The following is a 19,392-nucleotide window of genomic DNA, read 5'->3' as shown; positions in this document are numbered from 1 at the left end:
ATGAACCAGAAGTCAGAGTCAAAATGATGGACGTGCATTTTTTGGGTCTCTATATGACATGAGTGCCAGCATGTTTTTATGGACCTGTATCTTGGGGGGGGTTTGGTGCTGAGATGAAAAAGTTTGGTGCTGAGATGAAAAAGTTCAGTAATGTAAGCATCAGCAACAAAATAAAGAATTATAGCTTTGCTAGATCCATTTCAGCAATATGGACAAATAAAGTATCCAGGAGACAGTTACTGTTGTTTCAAGACCTCTAACTGGCCGCTGCAGTGCAGCCTTGTCCAGACTGTGTTTGGCAGGTGTATATGCCTAGTGGACCAGTGTGATGCTGATAAGTTTTACTGTGAATCAACAATGGGCTATCTGCTTTCCCTGTTCTTCTTTGCACATTGGATGATACAGACTAATGGCTGGGATAACCCCCCCCCCTATTAAGTGGCAACCCCAAAAAGTGGCATAAGCATTTTGTATCAATATTCTTTTTAAAAGCTGCTCCTTGTTCATAACTGCTGCTCAATTGGTTATATTCTACTTTCTATACCACTGTCAAGTGCATAGTGATCGCAGAAATTGCTGTAGCATTGATAACCTCTTGTGAATTTATTCTCATCAGTATTCACTGTGTCTGCTTCCCTACTGCTTTCAGTGGATCCACTGGAAAAAAACATTTATAAGGAATTCGGCCTGTGCACACTGCTGGAAACATCAGAGTGTGACGCTGCAGTTATTCTGCAGCAATAAAAGTACTGACTAGAGAAGTTTCCTGTCATGTATGGAAACTGAATTATAATTAGTTCTTTGTGATTCTACAAACATATTGTGGAATTTTCTTTGTAGTTGTCTCTACAACAATCACAAATATAAAATCTGTAGCATCTTGATGAATACGGATGTGGAAGGCCTGCCATAATCAGTGAAGCAAAGAGGATGTCTTTCCCAATTTATAGCAGCTAAAATCACTCCATGATTAGTGATTTCACATGATTACACTCAATAATTACATTAGTAAATATGCACTGTATTCTGTGAGCGTGGGTGTGTTACAGTGCAAGCTAATTCTGAAATTTAAGGAGGACTGGATTCAGTAAACTGCTGAAAAGGGCTTTGCAAATTGCATCATTTTTACAACACTTCTTGCATTAATTTACAGTTGGATTGAATGGGTCAGGACTGACAGATGGCGTTTAACAAACACAACCAAAGAATCTCAGAACCAGAAAACCCCATTTACACCAACAAGGAGCTCAAGTGTGAAAATAACAGCTCGATAATGAAAGGCCCTGCAATTAAAAGAAATGCCTGAAAGATGTGAGGCTGTAAGAAAATCTCTCTGATGAGGAGATTTTACAATGACACTGTTTCATTTTAGTTATATTTTCACCTCAAATCACTATAAGTGGTAGCTTGAAAAGAGTCAAACTAACTATTTGGCTAATTTAGAGGTCAAAATTTTGCTCTGATTCTAGATCAAATTTGAGTCTTCCTAGTCAATCCAATGCAACTTCTTTCAGATCTCTGCATGTATTATTAACAATGGATGATAGCGACTAGTTTAGCGACATCCTTGAGCCAAATGGAGACACATACTCTTTGATATGAATATATTTGTTTGTAAAATATGGTAATATTCAGACATAACTGTAATGCTTCACATGTGATGGGTACAGACAAAACCTTGCTCACTGTGTCTACAGGTTATGGTCAGTTGCACTAGTAATCAAATCTTCAGACCTTTCCAGCACACTGCTGCTTCAAACAAGAAATAAATGCTAGAAAATGAAATCCCAGCTGGGAAGCAGATTAAAGAATTTAGCACAGATGTCATTTTACAATTTTATGGTTGTTATTGGCACCTTTAATTAAACCAAAACAGAATTTGAGTTAACACTGAAAGTTCGTGAACTCCAAACCTATCTGGCATTGTGAGAAGAAACTCCAGCCAACATACAAGTGTCCTGCAGGAAACAACATGACAAGCTTGAAACTAAGTATGACTTCTCCTGAAAACTACCACTGAGGGGATGAGCGTCTGGACCCCTGTCAGCCAACAAAGAGACAGCAGATGGATTATGTGTAGAGTCTTTCACCTTGCCAGGACAAAACTCTTCTGTTATCATATTACGTATCTGGATCCTCTTTCTGCCTGCCGTCACATTACGCTCTGGGTGCGTTACTGTTTTGGTATTTACGGCCCAGTTGGGTATTGTAAGGCCTGACTCTTCTGTTGTCATCAACTACTAAGCCAGCTGGTATCACAAAGCCTTTATGAATGGGACCTCTTCTATTGTGAATGTTGTGTTCAAAAGCTGGGCAGTCTACACTGTTTTCTACTACTGTGGGAAGACTTGTATGGTTTTATGAAGATACATAAAACCAAACAGGCAAACACAGCTGGACATTTAGATCCTGTACACAGCAGGAAAAGTACCATGAATATGTTTCACAAGAGACTAAAAGCATATCTAAAATATCACATAAAATAAGAACAAAGATTTTGCAGCAATCAAGCAAATGTGACGTACCAGACTACAAACAAATGACAAGCAGTGTTTCTAATAAGCCCCAACATGGAGAGTAAAATATCTCTTCATGATTGCTCAATACAAAGGATAGAAACCTTTTTTTCAAATCTCTTTGTTGCTATGCCTACATGCACCTTCTACAACTACAACGATGTCATCAGAAAGATATGCTCTTATCACTATTTCATATCATATATACATATACAGTACATATCTACCATTTATCTTTGCCCATCACATTATTCTTTTTCCATTAACACCCAACAACTTTCAGAATTGTGTTTTTAAGTCTCATTTATCTCAAAACTAAATAAAAACTATAGGAGAAATACTGTAGGAGAATATATGCGTCACAAAATCACTATACGCTACTGTATATCCCCAAGAACCACCGGAGCACACTGTGTAAACCAATAGAGATAATGTCAGTGTATTATCTTACCCTTGCTCCTGGGGGGCCGTCTCTACCAGGGGAGCCCGAACTTCCAGGAACACCCTAAACAAAATACAAACAAGCAGGTTTCAGTCACTACTTACTACTATTACAACACTGACTGTGGTTCACACACACAATACAGCACTTTAGTAAAGATATAAAATGAAGAAAGCAGCAGTTAAACAGCGACTGAAAAGAAATTCATGTTACTTTCATGACAAGCTGCCAGTTCTTAAGATCAGGTGTGTTGATTTATCCCATTTATTCATTCAAGTCCATTACAGTCATTTTTAAAGGGTATTTAATTTGCCAAATTACATGCAGTATAACATGGAATGTCTTTTTTCTCATAATAAATAAAACGCACACACACATTCAACCAAAGGTAAAAAGAAGATGAGGGTTTGCTGTCTTGCTCAACGATGCTTTGACAGCAGTGGACATAAATTTGATTTGTGGAAAGAGCCAACCTCTAACCCTCGGGGTACAGGACAGTCTCTATTCCAGAAGGCCACCCTGCTGCTCCATCTCCTGCCCCATTTCCCCTTCATCCACCTCTCTGCAGGTCAATGCTCGCAGTCGACTCCAAAATACAGTCATGGATTAAGTGTTGAGGTGATTTATCTCTGCACTTCAGTATTAGTGGAGAGCTCATAAAACAGGACAGTTAACACTGTTAAAGGTTCTACAAATTATAGGACAGGGTCGGAGAGGACAGGCCTCGTATGATTAATGATGTGTCGTTGTTTAGATGTTGGCTGATGTGCATTCTCCCAAGACATTGGCAATAATATCTCTCCTGCCGCTTTCACACACGAATCTACAAACTTCAACACACACACACACACACACACACACAGAGCAGGGAAGGAAGCCAGTGCAGCTGCAGTTGAAGGGTATTCCAATTTGTTTCATGACTTTTATAGAAATCTGCATGACTTTAAACAATAAAGAATAATCAAGAAAAATGTTGCTTGACTTTTCACTCGTTTTAAGAAGAAAAGAATCTTTAAGAAATCAATTTCGCAATAAAATGACTCAATAAAAAGGATGAGAAGGTTTTGGGGTAAAACTATAGTGCTTTTAAGCAGAATATAAACACTTTATACATGTTAATAAAACACTATAATGTGGTTATAGGCAGACATAAGGATGTTCTTAAGTGTTTATTAAAGTACTTGTCAAAAACTGTATCTCTTCCTGTGAAGCATCCGTACTCCCCAGTACACACACACACACACACACACACACACACACACACACACACACACACACACACACACCTACCTAGCCTCTCAAGCAGGACTTGAAAATAATATGAGCAAGAAGGCCAAAGAAATGAATGATCAGAATCAAAGTGCACAAGTGATTCTGATTCAACACATTAGCCTCTGGCTTGCTTTACAACACATAGACAAAGCAGTGAGTTTGTTAGCGTCCAAAAGATTAAGCTGAGGAGGCTAAGAGGGGCAACTTTATACATCTGCAGAAGATCTAGAAGGTGACCACCTTTAAATTATTACCACACACACACACACACACACACACACACACACACACACACACACACACACACACACACAATCTATAGTCCTCTCTCAGACAAAACAAAAATTATTACTTGATAAGACTCCCACACACACGCACACTGATAAACAGAGTGAAAGTGAGAGAGATGAGAGAGATGGACAAACACACACAAAAACACTCGTTACTATTCATTGCAGCTGCATTTTTCACTGTCAAATTGAAACAGAGGTGGAGGGGACGCTGATGACAAGGTTACATTGTATTTACTGCAGCGAGAGACGGAGAGAGAGAGAAACGGAGGGAGCGAGAGGTAATTGATGTTTTAGAGTTGTGATATTCTCTGTGGTCCCTCGTATATTACAACAGGGCCCTGGAAGCTACAATATTCCCCCACTGAGCCACACACACACACACACACACACACACACACACACACACACACACATTCATATTCCACTCTCTGACAAAACACATTATTACCCAGTAACATAGTGCAGCACAGGGCAGCCCTGCCAGCTTTTATTAATAGGACTATGCAGGCGGGGAGAGAGAGAGAGAGAGCTAGATAGTGCTGCATCAGGAAGTGTTTCAGCTCTCTGTGAGCTGGTCCAGAGACTAGTTGTTTTCTCCTTATGAGAAGAGGTTATTCCGTATTCCTTTCAGAGAAAAAACTGTTAGAAATTAAACAGTGTGGTAGAAATTTGGTAGAAATTCAGAAACAAAACTTTCAGCAAAAGAAACCAACTCAAGTCATTTCATGAGCCAGACGACAGAAGAGCACATATAAAAATCCCCAAACTAAAATAATCAGGCACATAATTATCAGCATCCGCATAACAACAAATTGTCTTTACAGCTGTTTATCTGCGTCAGCACAACACAGCAAACACATGTCCAATACAGTAAATATTATTGTCATTATCATCATCATTGTAAAATGTAGTCTTATAATTAAGATTAAGTTATTAATCAACATTACTACCCAGCAGCTAAATCTACTATAAAACATTAATCAAGATACCCTGCAGAGGGTGACCACCATCTTGAAGAGGGGGGTTATTAAATGAAACCATTACGAAGTGACCGCCCCATCATACCACAGTGCGCTCTGAAGGCCAGATCGATGTATCAGTTTGACACGACCTGTGATCGGCAGATGGGAGCAGTGACTGTAACAAGTTGTGCTCTGGTGTGGAAAAAAAAATAATAGCGCTCCTTAATGCTGTCTGCGGGATCCGTCTCTCAAAATCTAAACTTTTGCTCTGTCAGCTCCACATGGGGAGCTTGACTGCAGCTAAATCTGGTTGTAATGAATTTAAAATGAGTTTGTCCACGCGTCCTCTGACACTTCTTATACCGACACAGATCACTGTTGTTGTTATCCCAGGATGCAGTGGGTAGAAGGGAGATAAAATACAAAAAAGACTGGGACCATCTAAACTATGAGATTAGGTGCTAACCACTGACATGAACATTGCCAAACAAATTAAATAAATAAATACTTCTTTTCTTCCCTAAAAATCTATATGGATGTTCAAAAATCTTTTACAGTCAGTACCACAGTAACACAGCGATGGACAACACTAGCTGATGCACCTAAATAAATAGTGTTTGTGTAAACGGGTTCCTGCTCACGACAACCCTCACTGGAGCTACTCAAGGTAAAAAAATCCATCTCGGCCAGGAGACCATAAAAAAAAGGTAGTATTTGTGTTCTTTTTCCAGTTCATAAGCTTGATGAAAGCAAAAGCACGGCCTCTACAACAGGCAGATAGTGCTGCATCAGGATCTACTTTGGCCCAGTGTGTGACTGAGATGGAGCTGAAAGAGCTTTTTAGGGATGCCGACTCCCACATTCTCCACTTTCAAACAATTTGAAGAAATCTCTAAAAAGTAAATTCAGCAAAGTAAATTTCTTATGACATCTACGAGAAAGTAGTAAGCGGTAATGAAACATGTGCAGGATGTTGGTTTTTGTACACTTGATTTAAGCTCTAAAGGACATTTTGATGATAAAATGTGGTGATAACGAGGTAATCAGCCAAGACAGTAAAATTGATTGAGAAGAATTAGGAAAATGATCTGGCAGCAAGCACCCTGCAACATAGTCGGCCAAGGCTTATTCCATGTGCTAGTGCTGTCTTAGGAGCTATATTTCAACTCAGTCTTCACATATTTCATATGTAATTTATCCCCTATTAGCCCATAGCCTACTATAATATATTACTATGGACAATAACACGTGTTGCCTGTGTTAACTAGTCCCCTGTGAACTGCTGTCTCTTTTCTTTTTACATATTTAATGTATTTAATGTATACATTAATATTTAATTCACCAGCCTAGTATGAATAAAGTAGCATAGCTTATTTTGTCTTATTCGATCTTTTCACAGGACTGTGTGTGTGTGTGTGTGTGTGTGTGTGTGTGTGTGTAGGCTGGGCTTGATTAGCCCTCTTGTTGCACCTGTTAAGGTAGGACAACAAAAACAAGAATAACCAAAAATCTAGTAGATACTGTGTAATAATATTTGTTTTTGTTTGCATCATTAAAACTGGGATGTGTAGTAATACAAAATGAAACTGGCAGCAACAAAGCCAAAATGCAGTAATTAATTAGGTTGGTAAATTAATTAAATTAATTGGTTTCGAATAGCCTGTGACTATTTGTGTCGCACTTACTGCACTCAGAAACAACCAATTAGACAGAGGAAGTAACTAAATCCAATGATGATGAAGAAAAAGTCCTGCCAAAGCTGACATAACTAGCTTAATAGAGTATTGATATTGGTTAAGCTACCTTTGAAGCGCATATTCAAATCTACTACATAAACTGTATATTCATTTATTATATTGATTTTAATATAAATATTGATAGTAGAAGTGCTTGTAGCCTGTTACAGTTGCTCCTGTTTGTTTTCTTATTTTTTCTTACTTTTCTCCTTTATCCCTTTATTTTACTGTACAATTTCCGCCCGAGGATCAATGAAGTATTTCTGATTCTGATTCTGATTCTGATAGACTCACAGCAAACAGAGATACATTTAATGTCCAAGTGAACTATGGACAGTAAAGTTTATTTTCATAAACAAACTTGTTAAAATGGACAAGAAAGATGAAACTACACATTTTGTTTGTGGCTAATGCATTTTCCTCTTGCTTTCCCTGAAGATTACCCGTCATTAGGTATTACATATTGATTGGCAATGATTATCTTTGGCTTTGGGTAAAGTTATCACCCTAAAAAGACACTGAGGCATTACTAGCTTTCTGTCAACCATACTGAAATTCATGCAACCTTTATTTTTTAACCTTGATGCCTCAGATACTGCTCTCTGCCTTTAGGCTGTAAAAATGAATAAATGAATTAATTTGTTATTCTATCGCACCTAGACATATTCACTATTTATAAACAAGTCAAGACATTTCCATGTCAGAAGCCTGGCTAGCTGGAGTTTCTTGCGATACGGCCGGAATAATAAGTCCTTTTGTGTTTTTTACACATACACACTTGAGGTGGTTTGTCCACATGAAAAAAAATATATATGTGTGTGTGTATGTGTGTGTGTGTGTGTATGTGTGGATGGTGTAATATAAGGCATTTAGAGAAGAGAGTTTAAACACAAGAAAAATAATGAAAAATGGATTGAAGTTACAGAATTATGCCTTTATAGGGCAACAAGTCTCATTTCTGTGAGCCTGCAGGGCCACAGCTCCTCAATGATAATGGATGTAAGACTCATTTGTATTCTCCACACATACACACAGAGGAGAACAATTTATAAACAGTCACACACACACAGTGTACTTTGAGATGTTGGGATCATATCAACACGCCCCAAACACACACACACACCTTGTGTGTTACTATTATGTCAATTTTTTGGGGAAATGTTGTCTTACCATTTGTCCGGCTGGACCGGTCTCTCCTCTCTCTCCCTTCTCCCCAGCAGCTCCCTGTAGAACAAACAATGTCACTACATCTCAGCAGGACCAGTGGTCGTACCGATAGCTACCAAAGGACTGAAAAAAACAACATCAGTTATCTTAATAAGATGCTGGTCCCCAGAACAGCTTCAGCGTGCTTTGGACAAGAGTGTCTGGAAGTCTGTTTGAGGCACACGTCAACATTTGTCAGTTTATCGTGAAAGGTGGTTGACAGCTCATTACTCAGTACTAAGTCAATTTCTAATTGCACACATTTAGTGACCTTACTGGAGACAGTGGTAGTGAAATGGCAAACAGCACACTTTTTGTGTGTTTCCATCATAATTCAATGTTGCAGTGATGCTTGGGAATTACAGAAATATTCCTTTGGAGCAAGTTTCATTTCTAAAAATGTTTTTCTTTGACATTTTATCACAAACACATTCCTGCTAAACATTAGAGCTGCAGTTGTTTCTTTTGAGATGGAAAGTGAGCTAAATTATGCTTACGCTATTTTAATGTTGGAATTATCAAGTAATTGTGGAAATGTCCAAGATTTGGCGTTGCACTCCTGAGAATAGGACAGTATACTACCTTTCAGTATGCACACACAAGCAAAGTCTTACCGGGGGCCCCTGAATAGAGAGACCACTGGGTCCCTGAGGACCAGTTGGCCCAGAGGGTCCAGGGGGGCCAATCTCTCCCACTGGCCCTTGAGGTCCCTGTGAAAACAACACAATAGATAATAAAGTTAATTTTTGAGCTTTTTTAAGCAACATGAGACAAGAAATCCTTTAAGTTCTCAAAAAAATGGAAATGTAACTTCAACTGAGAAAACTCAGTCAGTCAGTAAATGATGGATCATTTAGTGAGAATTCCACTTTTGATCATTGATCTTTTGACCTGCTGGAAGCCTCATCAGCTCATTAATACCACATATTCATGAAATGCATTTTAACCACTGTACAACTACTAAATCCCTCTGCTCTTCAATAATAGCAATGTGGAAAAAAGTAGGACTTTAAATTACATGTCAGATTTACTTTGCAGAAAGCTAAAAAATATTAAATCTAAACATATTAGATGTATGTTTATATCCGCTGAGCTAATGGATGTGTGCCCATTTCCTCTCAGGCTGCACCTACTCAACACATACAATGTCCATCAAGTTAAAACTACAAACTCCAGTCAGTGTCATCACTACATGATTGGGGGGGCTTTTGCTACCATTGGCTGTTTCCATAATGAGATCTACTACAGAAAATAGATCTAGACACTAGTCCTTCTATGTCTAATCAGGTTGTGCCGGTGTGGCGGCTTATTCGATACATGTGTACGAGTTGCACACAGGGTCCCTGCAGTGGGAGTCAGAAAAGAGGAATTCCTGCAAACCGCCACTGATTCGCAGCACTTGCAGCTTGTTGGCTCAGCAGCAGCGGCAGCCAAAGTAATCTTCACTCTGGCTGTATTTATTGTTTTACTGCTCAACCATACGGCCACTGGCTTCATGTATTTCGTATCCATGCAAACAATCAAAAGAAACTTTGGATCAGATTTACATGAATGGAGTGGGGGGGGGGGGGGGGGGGGAAATAAACAGAGGACTGAAATGTGTTATGTCATGTTTAACTAAATGATAAATATCACTAAAATATGGCGCCGAACTACTTGAAGAGATGAATCGATTTACACATGACTGAAATTCAAATTACTTGAAGGCTTATTTTAATAACTGCTCAACTTATTTTCCCATTTATCAGTGCTTGTACTGTAACACGTAATATACCCACATTGATTGAGTGAGAATGAATAAGGATGAATTCATGGAGGAGCTGGTCTCATACAGCAGAATAGTCCAACTATTCACATAAACTTGGCTGCAGCTGCAGAGGTACAAATGCTGCTGAGCTAAGACAAAGTGTGATCTGGCAGGCATGTATTGATATATAAGTGTATACTGTACAGTGTGTGTGTGTGTGCCAGCAGGACAGAAAAGCAGATCTCACTCCAAAACATACACAATTACACCCATCAAACACAACACACATGGCTTGTATTGAAAAAGCCTTGCATGAGTTTGATGCTGTCTTTGAATCTTTCTTGGGAATTTCTAGCAAGATGTGCTAAGTCCTGGGTGGGCCACTTCATGTGCTGCACTCGATACACTGTCACTCAACAAAGTCATATGGTTGATATAACCTATCTTCTTTTCCTGATTGACAGCCCTGCATGTCTGAGCAGAAGTGGCAGGACCCCTGCTGCTTTTGTCAAAGAAATAAGGCTTCAGGGCTACATATTTTCCTACGATTAAATTACAATCGTGGGAACTGGGTATTGGTATTGAGAAATTTCCAACAGCGTCAGGCCTTGTACTGACTGCCACAGCTGGATGGTTTGTAACAGTTTGGAACAGGCTGCCATCGCAAAACCATAGCAGATGCAAACTCTACAGTAAATCTTTCATTAATAGACCAAGACAGGATTTGTTGGAACAGTGTTTATTAAAGACAGGATTGTCACAGTGGTGATAATAGCCTGCCTTAAGACTGAGGCCAAGTCTGATACAGGCTTTTCCAAAATGGCCACTTCTTTAAGCCCAAGGGTGCATTACATTCTGGAGGATGGAGTGGGCTGCAGTTAAAAAGACTCTTTGTTTGTGAGTCGGGGCATTGACTCATACCCCTCTCTTCTTTCCTTTTATCGTCTAATCGGGATGGGGGCTGTTCTGTCTCTGGAGGTAGAGGTGTGGAGCAGAATTTTCAGATTATGAGTAAAATGTATTACAAACAAGAGTCTTGCCTAGCCTTGTGGACTCATTGAGGAACGGGGTGAGGCGTTTTCTCTTCCTGTTCCTCTCTTGCCTGACGAAGAGTTCAGCCTGATTGAACTTTGAAACGTGAAATATAGGCCAGTTTGAGAGAGGGGGTGGGATTGAGCTCTCAGCCAAGAAAAATTGATTTGTCAAGGTTCAACTTGTTCATCAATAAAATGATAGAAATTATGCTCCTCTCCCCCGCTGCCTTTTTGCCACAGCACACAACAAAATTTTGCCTGGCGTGATCCAGTCCGAGCAGCCATTATTGCTACTTCCTGGGGGGCTTCTACTTCCCCATTTGGGGACATGTGACTCAACCACATGAAAGATGCAAGACAGATACTATTTGAGAAGTATTATGTGCTGAAGGTCTCGTTTTGTAGAGGAATAAATGGTCTCTGAAATGAAGTGCATTTTACAAACCGTCACTCCTGGCTCTCCTCTGTCTCCTCTGGCTCCCCTTATGCCTGGACCGCCCTGAAACACAGGCCAAACACACACTGTAAAGACAGCACATAATCACCGTTTGCATATTGTGCGGCTAAGAGAGAGTGACGGCTAAGAAACATGCTTCATCAAAAATACGTCAAACAGTTCATTTCTAAAAATCTAATAAAAGTGGAACTGCACAAGTCTTGGTATGAATGGATTATGAATTTAATGGACAGAGGCCAACACTGATCTGAGTTGTATTGCCCCTATGAGCTTTGCACTTTATTACGCTGCGTCTGCAAGTAACAGCAGGAGTCTGGAGCTGTAAACCTCAGATTGACCCCTCTAGCCCCAAGGTTTATCCGGGGACAAACTATACACATCTGCTAGTCATTGGCCCACATGGAAAACATCCTCTTCCTGTGTTTGCTTAAATAGGTCTCCCCTGGGAACGAGGGGGCGACTAGGTAGTTCCTACAGTATTCAGCCAGAGGTGACAGGAGGGATGGTTGCAGGGAGGGAGGAATATGAGAGGAGACACACAGATGTGGTGAAAAGCAAGAGGTCAGTCCTGATGGAACCATCATATGCTTGTTTCAACCAGACTGTATGGATCAGTTTGTTTCTAAATTTATCCCCCAATCGAAACCCTTCAAACTCTTCACCAAAGTCTGAAGTTTGTTGGTTTGCTTTACCACTCAGGAGTCAGTATCTCCCACAAGATCAGTTTAGACAGCTTGAAGAGAGAATCTGCAGCACTGTCTTTAAACAGGACCTGTATTGGTATTTATTACTAACATGAATTTATTAAGCAGCTAAACATGATGTTTATGAGGCCGGTTTCTACTTTTGCCAACATTGCGTACTGTTAAAGGATAAGCTGTGATTTTTCATGTCTAACTTAATATAAAACTCACACACAAATAGTTATTGGTTGCTGTGATGATTCCTCCTGTTTACACTGGCCACGAAGTGATCTGTTCCTCTGTAAACAGTAAGGGACAAAATCAGCAGTCCTCGTTCTGTGCAAAAATCTATTCAACCGAAGATAACATGAGACTTCAGCAGTCTGGGTTACACAAATAAAGTGGTGTATCTTCTTCAAGTATCGTCCAACATTCCCTCTTTGTATTTCCCTGGATAGTGCTTCCTTGCTGTGGAGGAATAACGGAGGTTTGTTGCTGGGTCACGATGCCAACAATAAATCTGCAGGCAACAGCCAAGACAGAGATACCCACTTGAACTCGAATGCTGAAGCTTCATATCAGCTTCGGCTGAACTGAAATGCATTTTAGCACGACTGTGGATTTTATCCCCCATCAGCATCCATCAACAGTGGAGTGGTGCTGGCAAAGGATCGCTTAACGGCCAGTATTGAGGGGAGGAAGGACTACAGCAACCAATACCACATGTAATGGTATGTGAGAACTGAAATAAGGTATATTAAAAGACAGAACCGTTCCTTTAAATTCTCCTTTTTGGCAGCGAAGAAACAAAATGTAACTCTTGGTAAGGAATGGTACGGTATGCAACAATTGTGGTATTGTAAATTCATGTCAGGAAAAAAATTGTATGAATAAAATAAAAATGTTATTCAAAATGATTAATTATGTTCGACAATTAACCAATTTGTCTCAGCAAGTTGTTTTTAATGGATTTTTGCAAACAATGAGAGCCCAAGACTTGTTGGAGGTCAGGCAAACCTGCAGAGAAACTGAAATTAGCTTCCAACAGCAACAATACAAATAATTGTGTTTGGATTTTTCATGGGCCTTTAATGGTGATGGGAAGAAAGTACACTGCTATTATCATTTGACTGAGCAATTTGATGCCAAAGGCAAATTTACATTTTTTAAACAACACTTGGTTCTCAAACAGCATGGGCACAGTTCAATTTTAACAAACGGAGATGGCTGGCGGCGCAAGTCTTGTTTTCCTTAATGTCAGAATGATTGCTGACTGATGTTCAGTATTGAGCTGAGTCAGTGCCAAATCAGGCGGCACAGATTGCAATTCAGTCGGGGCAATCAATATTATTTCAAACATGATTCAAAGATTTACAAAACTGAGGAGGCCTGCTGCTGCTGTGCGAGACAGGAAAAGACATACGTCTGACAGTGAACACAAACACAGAAATGACTCTCTGGAAGAAAAACACAGCAGTGTTTTGGATGATGACAGTTAGTGTGGAGCTGACTTCTGCTGTAGCTGTAATTCAGATTGCCAGAATACTGTCTTGTCTGTGTAGATATATTGCAGACAAGAGTGCATATATTCTGTTTAATACCAAGACTTTAATAGGAATGTTTTGAGCTCTAATAATCTCTGTGGTCAGATGGCAACTACTATAGTTTCTTAATCCTTTTTAATAATGATTTGCTCTCCAGTTCATTTACCTTCCATTTGTCTTTTCTTGACAGTTTTCTGTGTGTTTAGACATTGCATCAGGTATCCCCATAGATCCAGGTATTTATTCAGCTTTATTCACACTCCTTGGTTTATCAGAGTGAGCAAAGTCTCAGAAGCAGAACAGCAAATTCTGTACACATCCATTGTTTGCAGTGAAAGTCTCTGTTTTCACAGTCTGTTAGGATTTTGAAAGTTTTCCTGTCTTCCACAGGGGATACAATACATTTATTGTGTTAACAGCCATTATATTGTGTTAACAAGGGGAATGGCACTGCCTTTTCTTCCTTCCTCAAAACCCCACTGACTATAGCGGGCACTTTTAGCACAAAAGTGGCTATGATTTCGCCATTAAACCATTCATCTACGCCCATATGCTGCAGTTAAAATGTGATTTAAGAAGCCCATTCAATGCCGGTGAGAGAAACAGACAGAGAGACAGACAGAGGCACAGAGAGGCATTAAGTGATATTAAAAAAAAAATGAGAGAGAGAAGAAGAGCCTCAGGCGTATGGATGAAGTGGAGGTAAAAGAGAAAACAGAGAAAAGAAGAAACAGAAAGACAATGAAAGGTTGAAAGCTATGCAGTACTGTTATTGATCTCTGGTGTGGAGAGAGAGCATCAGAGTGAATAGGAGAAAAAAAATGGAGGCAACAGAAGTACATGCACAGTATAGAGAGTGGAAAGAAAATATGAAAAAAACCATAAAAAACAAGTCTTAAGTCTTAAATATAGTTTTTTTTTCTGATAAGTGAAAAGATAAAAGCATGAGCTCAAATTTAATGACAATGTCTTCAAATTAAGCTCAACTATCAGTAGCTTAAATGACCATTTAAACATCAACTAGCAACTTATATTGCATTGGAAATAAGTGAAATTTTGGTGGCACATAGTTTAGCTGAAATTTGCCTGTAGTATATGTTTCTGTTATAAGAATGAAACATGGAAATGTTAAAGAGACAAAAGAAAACCCCCAAAAAACAAAGAGACGTAGAAAACTAGAAAGGAGGGCTGTGGCCTTTGGACATAATCCCACAGATGAGTAAGTGGGTCTGGCTTGTCGGACGGGGATGAAAATTGGGGGGATTGCAATCAGCTGTGATAAATGGAATCGCCATATAATTACTTTCTCAAAGTATACCAGTGTTGATCCACACCCCTCTCATGCCCTCAGTAACCAAGGGTGGAGACGAAGAGAGAAAACTTAAGAAGGCAGAGAAAACGAGAGAAAAAGAAAGAGATATAGAGATGGGGGAGGGGGGGGGGGGGTGGAAAACACAGAGAGGGAGATTAAGAGAGAAAGAAAAAAAGAGATAAAGGAGAGAGAATATAGACAAGTCTGAGGCTGTAAATGAGCTCATTTACTTGCTCTCATCTCTCAGCCTCTATCAGGTTTTACCTGCTGCTGCGTGAGAGGAATACAGCTTCACCACAAGCTCATCGCTTCTCTCTCTGTAACATACTGCCACCCCGATGAAAACGCCCAAAGATTTGTAATTCTACTTTTCACAGGTTTCATCAAAAAAATATCAACCTTAATACAAACTGTTATTGGATATAACTTCACTATAACTATAACTATAACTATAGTTATAGTATAACTATCAGTGGACGAGAGACTAACTGCGTATGGATAATAAATAAATTGTGTAAAGACTGATAAATGCACTTGCACTTTGATTTAATGTGTCTTTGTAGTGGTGGACAGGTAAACTATCTTTTTTTTTATAGATTGCATTCATGTTTGCGAATAAATTGTTTCTACGTTATTTGTTTTTTTATGTTTGCAGACCAGCTTCCCCTTGAAGGAAGAATTTCAGAATTAAACTGAGCAGGATACATTGATTACTTTCCTTAATATTCAATTGTAAATTCCACAAGACTTTACAGAGGGGAAAACACATGCAGAGAGAAGGAGGGAGACAGGGAGACTTCTATAAAGAGGTCTATGGAAGGACATAGACAGATAAAAGGCCGAAATAGACTGAAAAAGATGGCCTTCATACTTGATTGAGCCTGAGCAAGTAATTAAATGAAAGAATAAATGATGGAATGAAAGAATTAGTGAGCTCTTACAGGGGGTCCAGAAGGTCCTGGAGGTCCTTTGCTGTCCTGGGAGCAGGTACAGGCATGAGGCATGGAAGGGCACTGCTCCTCAACTCTCTGAAAACGCACAGAAATACATGTGTACAGGGCACTTGGTTGGTGTTCAGGCAAGGCACCACTTATAACTTCATTTACATACACCTGGAGCTCGCCAGCAAACAAGATAACGAAGGTAAAACATGCTCATCACTCGCCAACTTGTCTCAGGTCTCTGGATCAGGTCTTTGACTCCCAGATGTCTGAGCTGCTTGAGGTATTAAACTTGTTTTTGCTTGGTCCCCTTGACGACTGATAAACAATTTCATGAAAGATCTTTATCTTATCTTTAAAGGACTGCACTAAAGTTAATTTAAATGTTAGTTAGAGTTTATGGGATTAAACTAAAGGTGTTTCTAATATGCACTGCCCCTCATGTATGTGGGGTGGACAAAATATAAGAAACACCTTCCAATATATACAATACATGTAATCCAATACCACGACTAGAGCCTAATAATTACATCAAAACGTTTCTGAATGTTATTGTACCTAATTAACTAGTAACTCTGTGTATCTGTTTGTAGTGTGTATATGTTTTATGTGTTAAATGACAATTGGTGCTTGTCTGACTTGTACATGTCTGAGAAAGACAACATTGGTCATTCTCGAGGTACTCATTAGGTGTATTACCATCACATAAATGAAATGACCCACCTGACCACAGGCACTATTAGCAGAGGCATTTCTTTGCCATTGCTAATAGACATTCATACAGATTCCAAGTAATTTGGCTTTAATTCTGGTTTTCATCATTCTGGTTTCATCAGAATTCAATTTGAGCGCAACCACACTTATCACTCTAATTATCTAAGGCTGTAATATTCAGACCCCTAAAGTGCTGCACACTCAGAAGAGGCAGAAAAAGATGTATTAAAGTGTGTGAGCGTGTGTGTGTGTGTGTGTGTGTGTGTGTGTGTCAGAGAGTATATGCATGTGTTACTTTCTTACCAATGCTGGCAGCTCGCAGCACTTATCTCTGCTGGCCCAGGATGTACTGCAGATGATGTCAAACATCTGGAGCTGAAACTGTAAACACACACATGCATGAGTACACGTTCCATTAATACTGCAATTACAATATTATCGGTTAACACATTTCAAAATGTAGAAGTAAAGGCAACATTTCAAATGGAATATGGACCATGGTATTCTGTAATGATCTGGTTTTGTGGTGTTTCTGTGTTGATAAGAAACAACAACAAGAGACAGTTTGGCTGCTTACGAGCTTTAATGACCCGCTGAAAACATTTCTGGGAGATAGATACTTGAAGTCTGGCTGATAGCTTCAACGAATATAAAAAATAAATGGTCTGGAGGCTCCCCTCGTTTTAAACTATAGACTAGACTATAAATTATGTCATGGGCTTGTGTCTGATTCATGTCTAAAGTTTATCATTGCGACCGAAGAAACGGCCCGCTGACATATACTGTTTATTTCATTAGAAAGGCAGTTTCTAGTATCTATACTTTCATTACCCCAACCTTCAACAAAGATCTATATCAAGCCTAATACACATATATATCACAGACACAAACTATGGAAAACTCACACTTTGACTTAATGACAGTGAAACTGTTTCATAAATACACACAGACACGAACACATGATTGCAGACTTGAGATTCTGTCGGCTAGTGGAAAACTGGACGATAACTGTTTGTTTTTCTGTCTGCCACTGTTTCAGTTACACAATTAGACACTTTATTACTTTATTAAAGTCTCCTGTATGGAAACATTGTACCTGGTTTGGTCAGGTTTCATCTTTTTTCAATGTTTACATTGTGTCCTATGTATTATTTTAAGTACAGTTGGGGCCCCGATGGGTCATTCCCAAGTTTAAAAGCAGCTAGTTTACTTTGTCACCCCATTTTTGTTAAATGTCATATCTAAAATACCATAAATAGTCCAATTTAACAGGAAAATGTATGACAATAAATGGAAATTTTAGTCAAATGTTTTTAATTACTAAAGAGTAAAGGCCTGCCCTGCAGCCCGTGTGAAACTGTCTTATCCCAGTAATTACAGTCCTTCCATTACAGCACCACAGGGGGTCTTAGACTTAAAAGAGCCAGGCCGTCTCAGTCAAAGTGGAACTAACGTTGAGACCCAAAAGATACAGACTTACTGTGATCAGTTTGGGGTTTTGACCCAGATTCATAGAAATGCAGGACTGGCTGATTGAAACCTTCAGAAAAATGTCACGATTGTCATTATATGATTTAATTTATTCATTTTGATGTCCTGTATGTTGTTGTAATCCTCTAAATTAACTCGTCAACTGAAAATCCAAAGGCTTAGCCGTCATTATGAATGAGCACAACACACCCAACTTAAGAGTCTCTAGATAATAAGAAATGTGGCTTGTTGTGGAGCCTGAAACAAAGTGCTTTTTCAACTAAAGGCTTCATTTCTGGCCGACTGAAAGTACAGACAGTAAAATTATGTTAGATGTTAGAAGCCACGTAAGGCTACCATCATACATTTTCATTTTCTAACAGATTACTTTCTGCAAAGACCTTCCCAAACTTGACAGACACAACATACTTTTGAATCAACAACCACCCTCTTTACTGGCCAGCAAAGGACAATCTGGAGGCAAGTAGAGAAAATGTCACATTTCTTTTAGTTTTCCTTCATATAAACCTCTTCATGCAGCCTTTTCCAGCTGATAACTTTCTTTGGAACAGCTAAAAAGTATAAATTTACTAATAGCAGCACTCAGTATTCCCAGAAGCAAGATATCTCACCTTCTTCCTTGCCTGTGTGCCAAACGTTTTTTTGAGTGCTTGTGCTGCTTAATGTGTAGAGCACACCTAACAAAGTATATGTAAAGCACTTTGTACATTTCCACTAGCAATAAATAAAATTAACTCCCACTGAGTGAACCTACAATGGTTTTGGATATTAATGGTTGCAATTTTATAGGCCACAATGCTTCACACAAACACCTTGCTGATTGATTATTGCAATCAATGCAGACGGGACAATTATAACAACTCGATGATTATCACTTGATTAAAGCAGAATTTCATTTATTCTTTCTTTAACTGTGGTTTACACCAGACCTGCGGTGGGAGGAAACATTTAAGACAAGCGTTTATTTTAATGAATATGTGAAACAGATTATGAAATAAATTCTGGCATGTTAGGGTCTAACTTGAAGATTTTGCTGAACCTC

General features: G+C 39.1%; 1 protein-coding gene across 1 annotated transcript in view; it reads right to left on the bottom strand.

Annotated features, from left to right (window-relative positions):
- The window catches only part of col14a1a (collagen, type XIV, alpha 1a), a 116,664-nt gene that overhangs the window by 15,825 nt on the left and 81,447 nt on the right, over positions 1 to 19,392 (bottom strand). The window contains exons 34-39 of the mRNA XM_070911491.1: positions 17,163 to 17,240; positions 16,146 to 16,232; positions 11,654 to 11,707; positions 9,042 to 9,137; positions 8,392 to 8,445; positions 2,968 to 3,021 (exon numbers count right to left, since the gene is read on the bottom strand). Coding sequence (XP_070767592.1) covers positions 2,968 to 3,021; positions 8,392 to 8,445; positions 9,042 to 9,137; positions 11,654 to 11,707; positions 16,146 to 16,232; positions 17,163 to 17,240 — 423 coding nt within the window. The remainder of the gene's footprint in view (positions 1 to 2,967; positions 3,022 to 8,391; positions 8,446 to 9,041; positions 9,138 to 11,653; positions 11,708 to 16,145; positions 16,233 to 17,162; positions 17,241 to 19,392) is intronic.

This window comes from Enoplosus armatus, chromosome 9 (assembly GCF_043641665.1).
Source record: "Enoplosus armatus isolate fEnoArm2 chromosome 9, fEnoArm2.hap1, whole genome shotgun sequence".
NCBI lineage: Eukaryota > Metazoa > Chordata > Actinopteri > Centrarchiformes > Enoplosidae > Enoplosus > Enoplosus armatus.
This window is presented reverse-complemented; position numbering and strand designations above follow the sequence as displayed.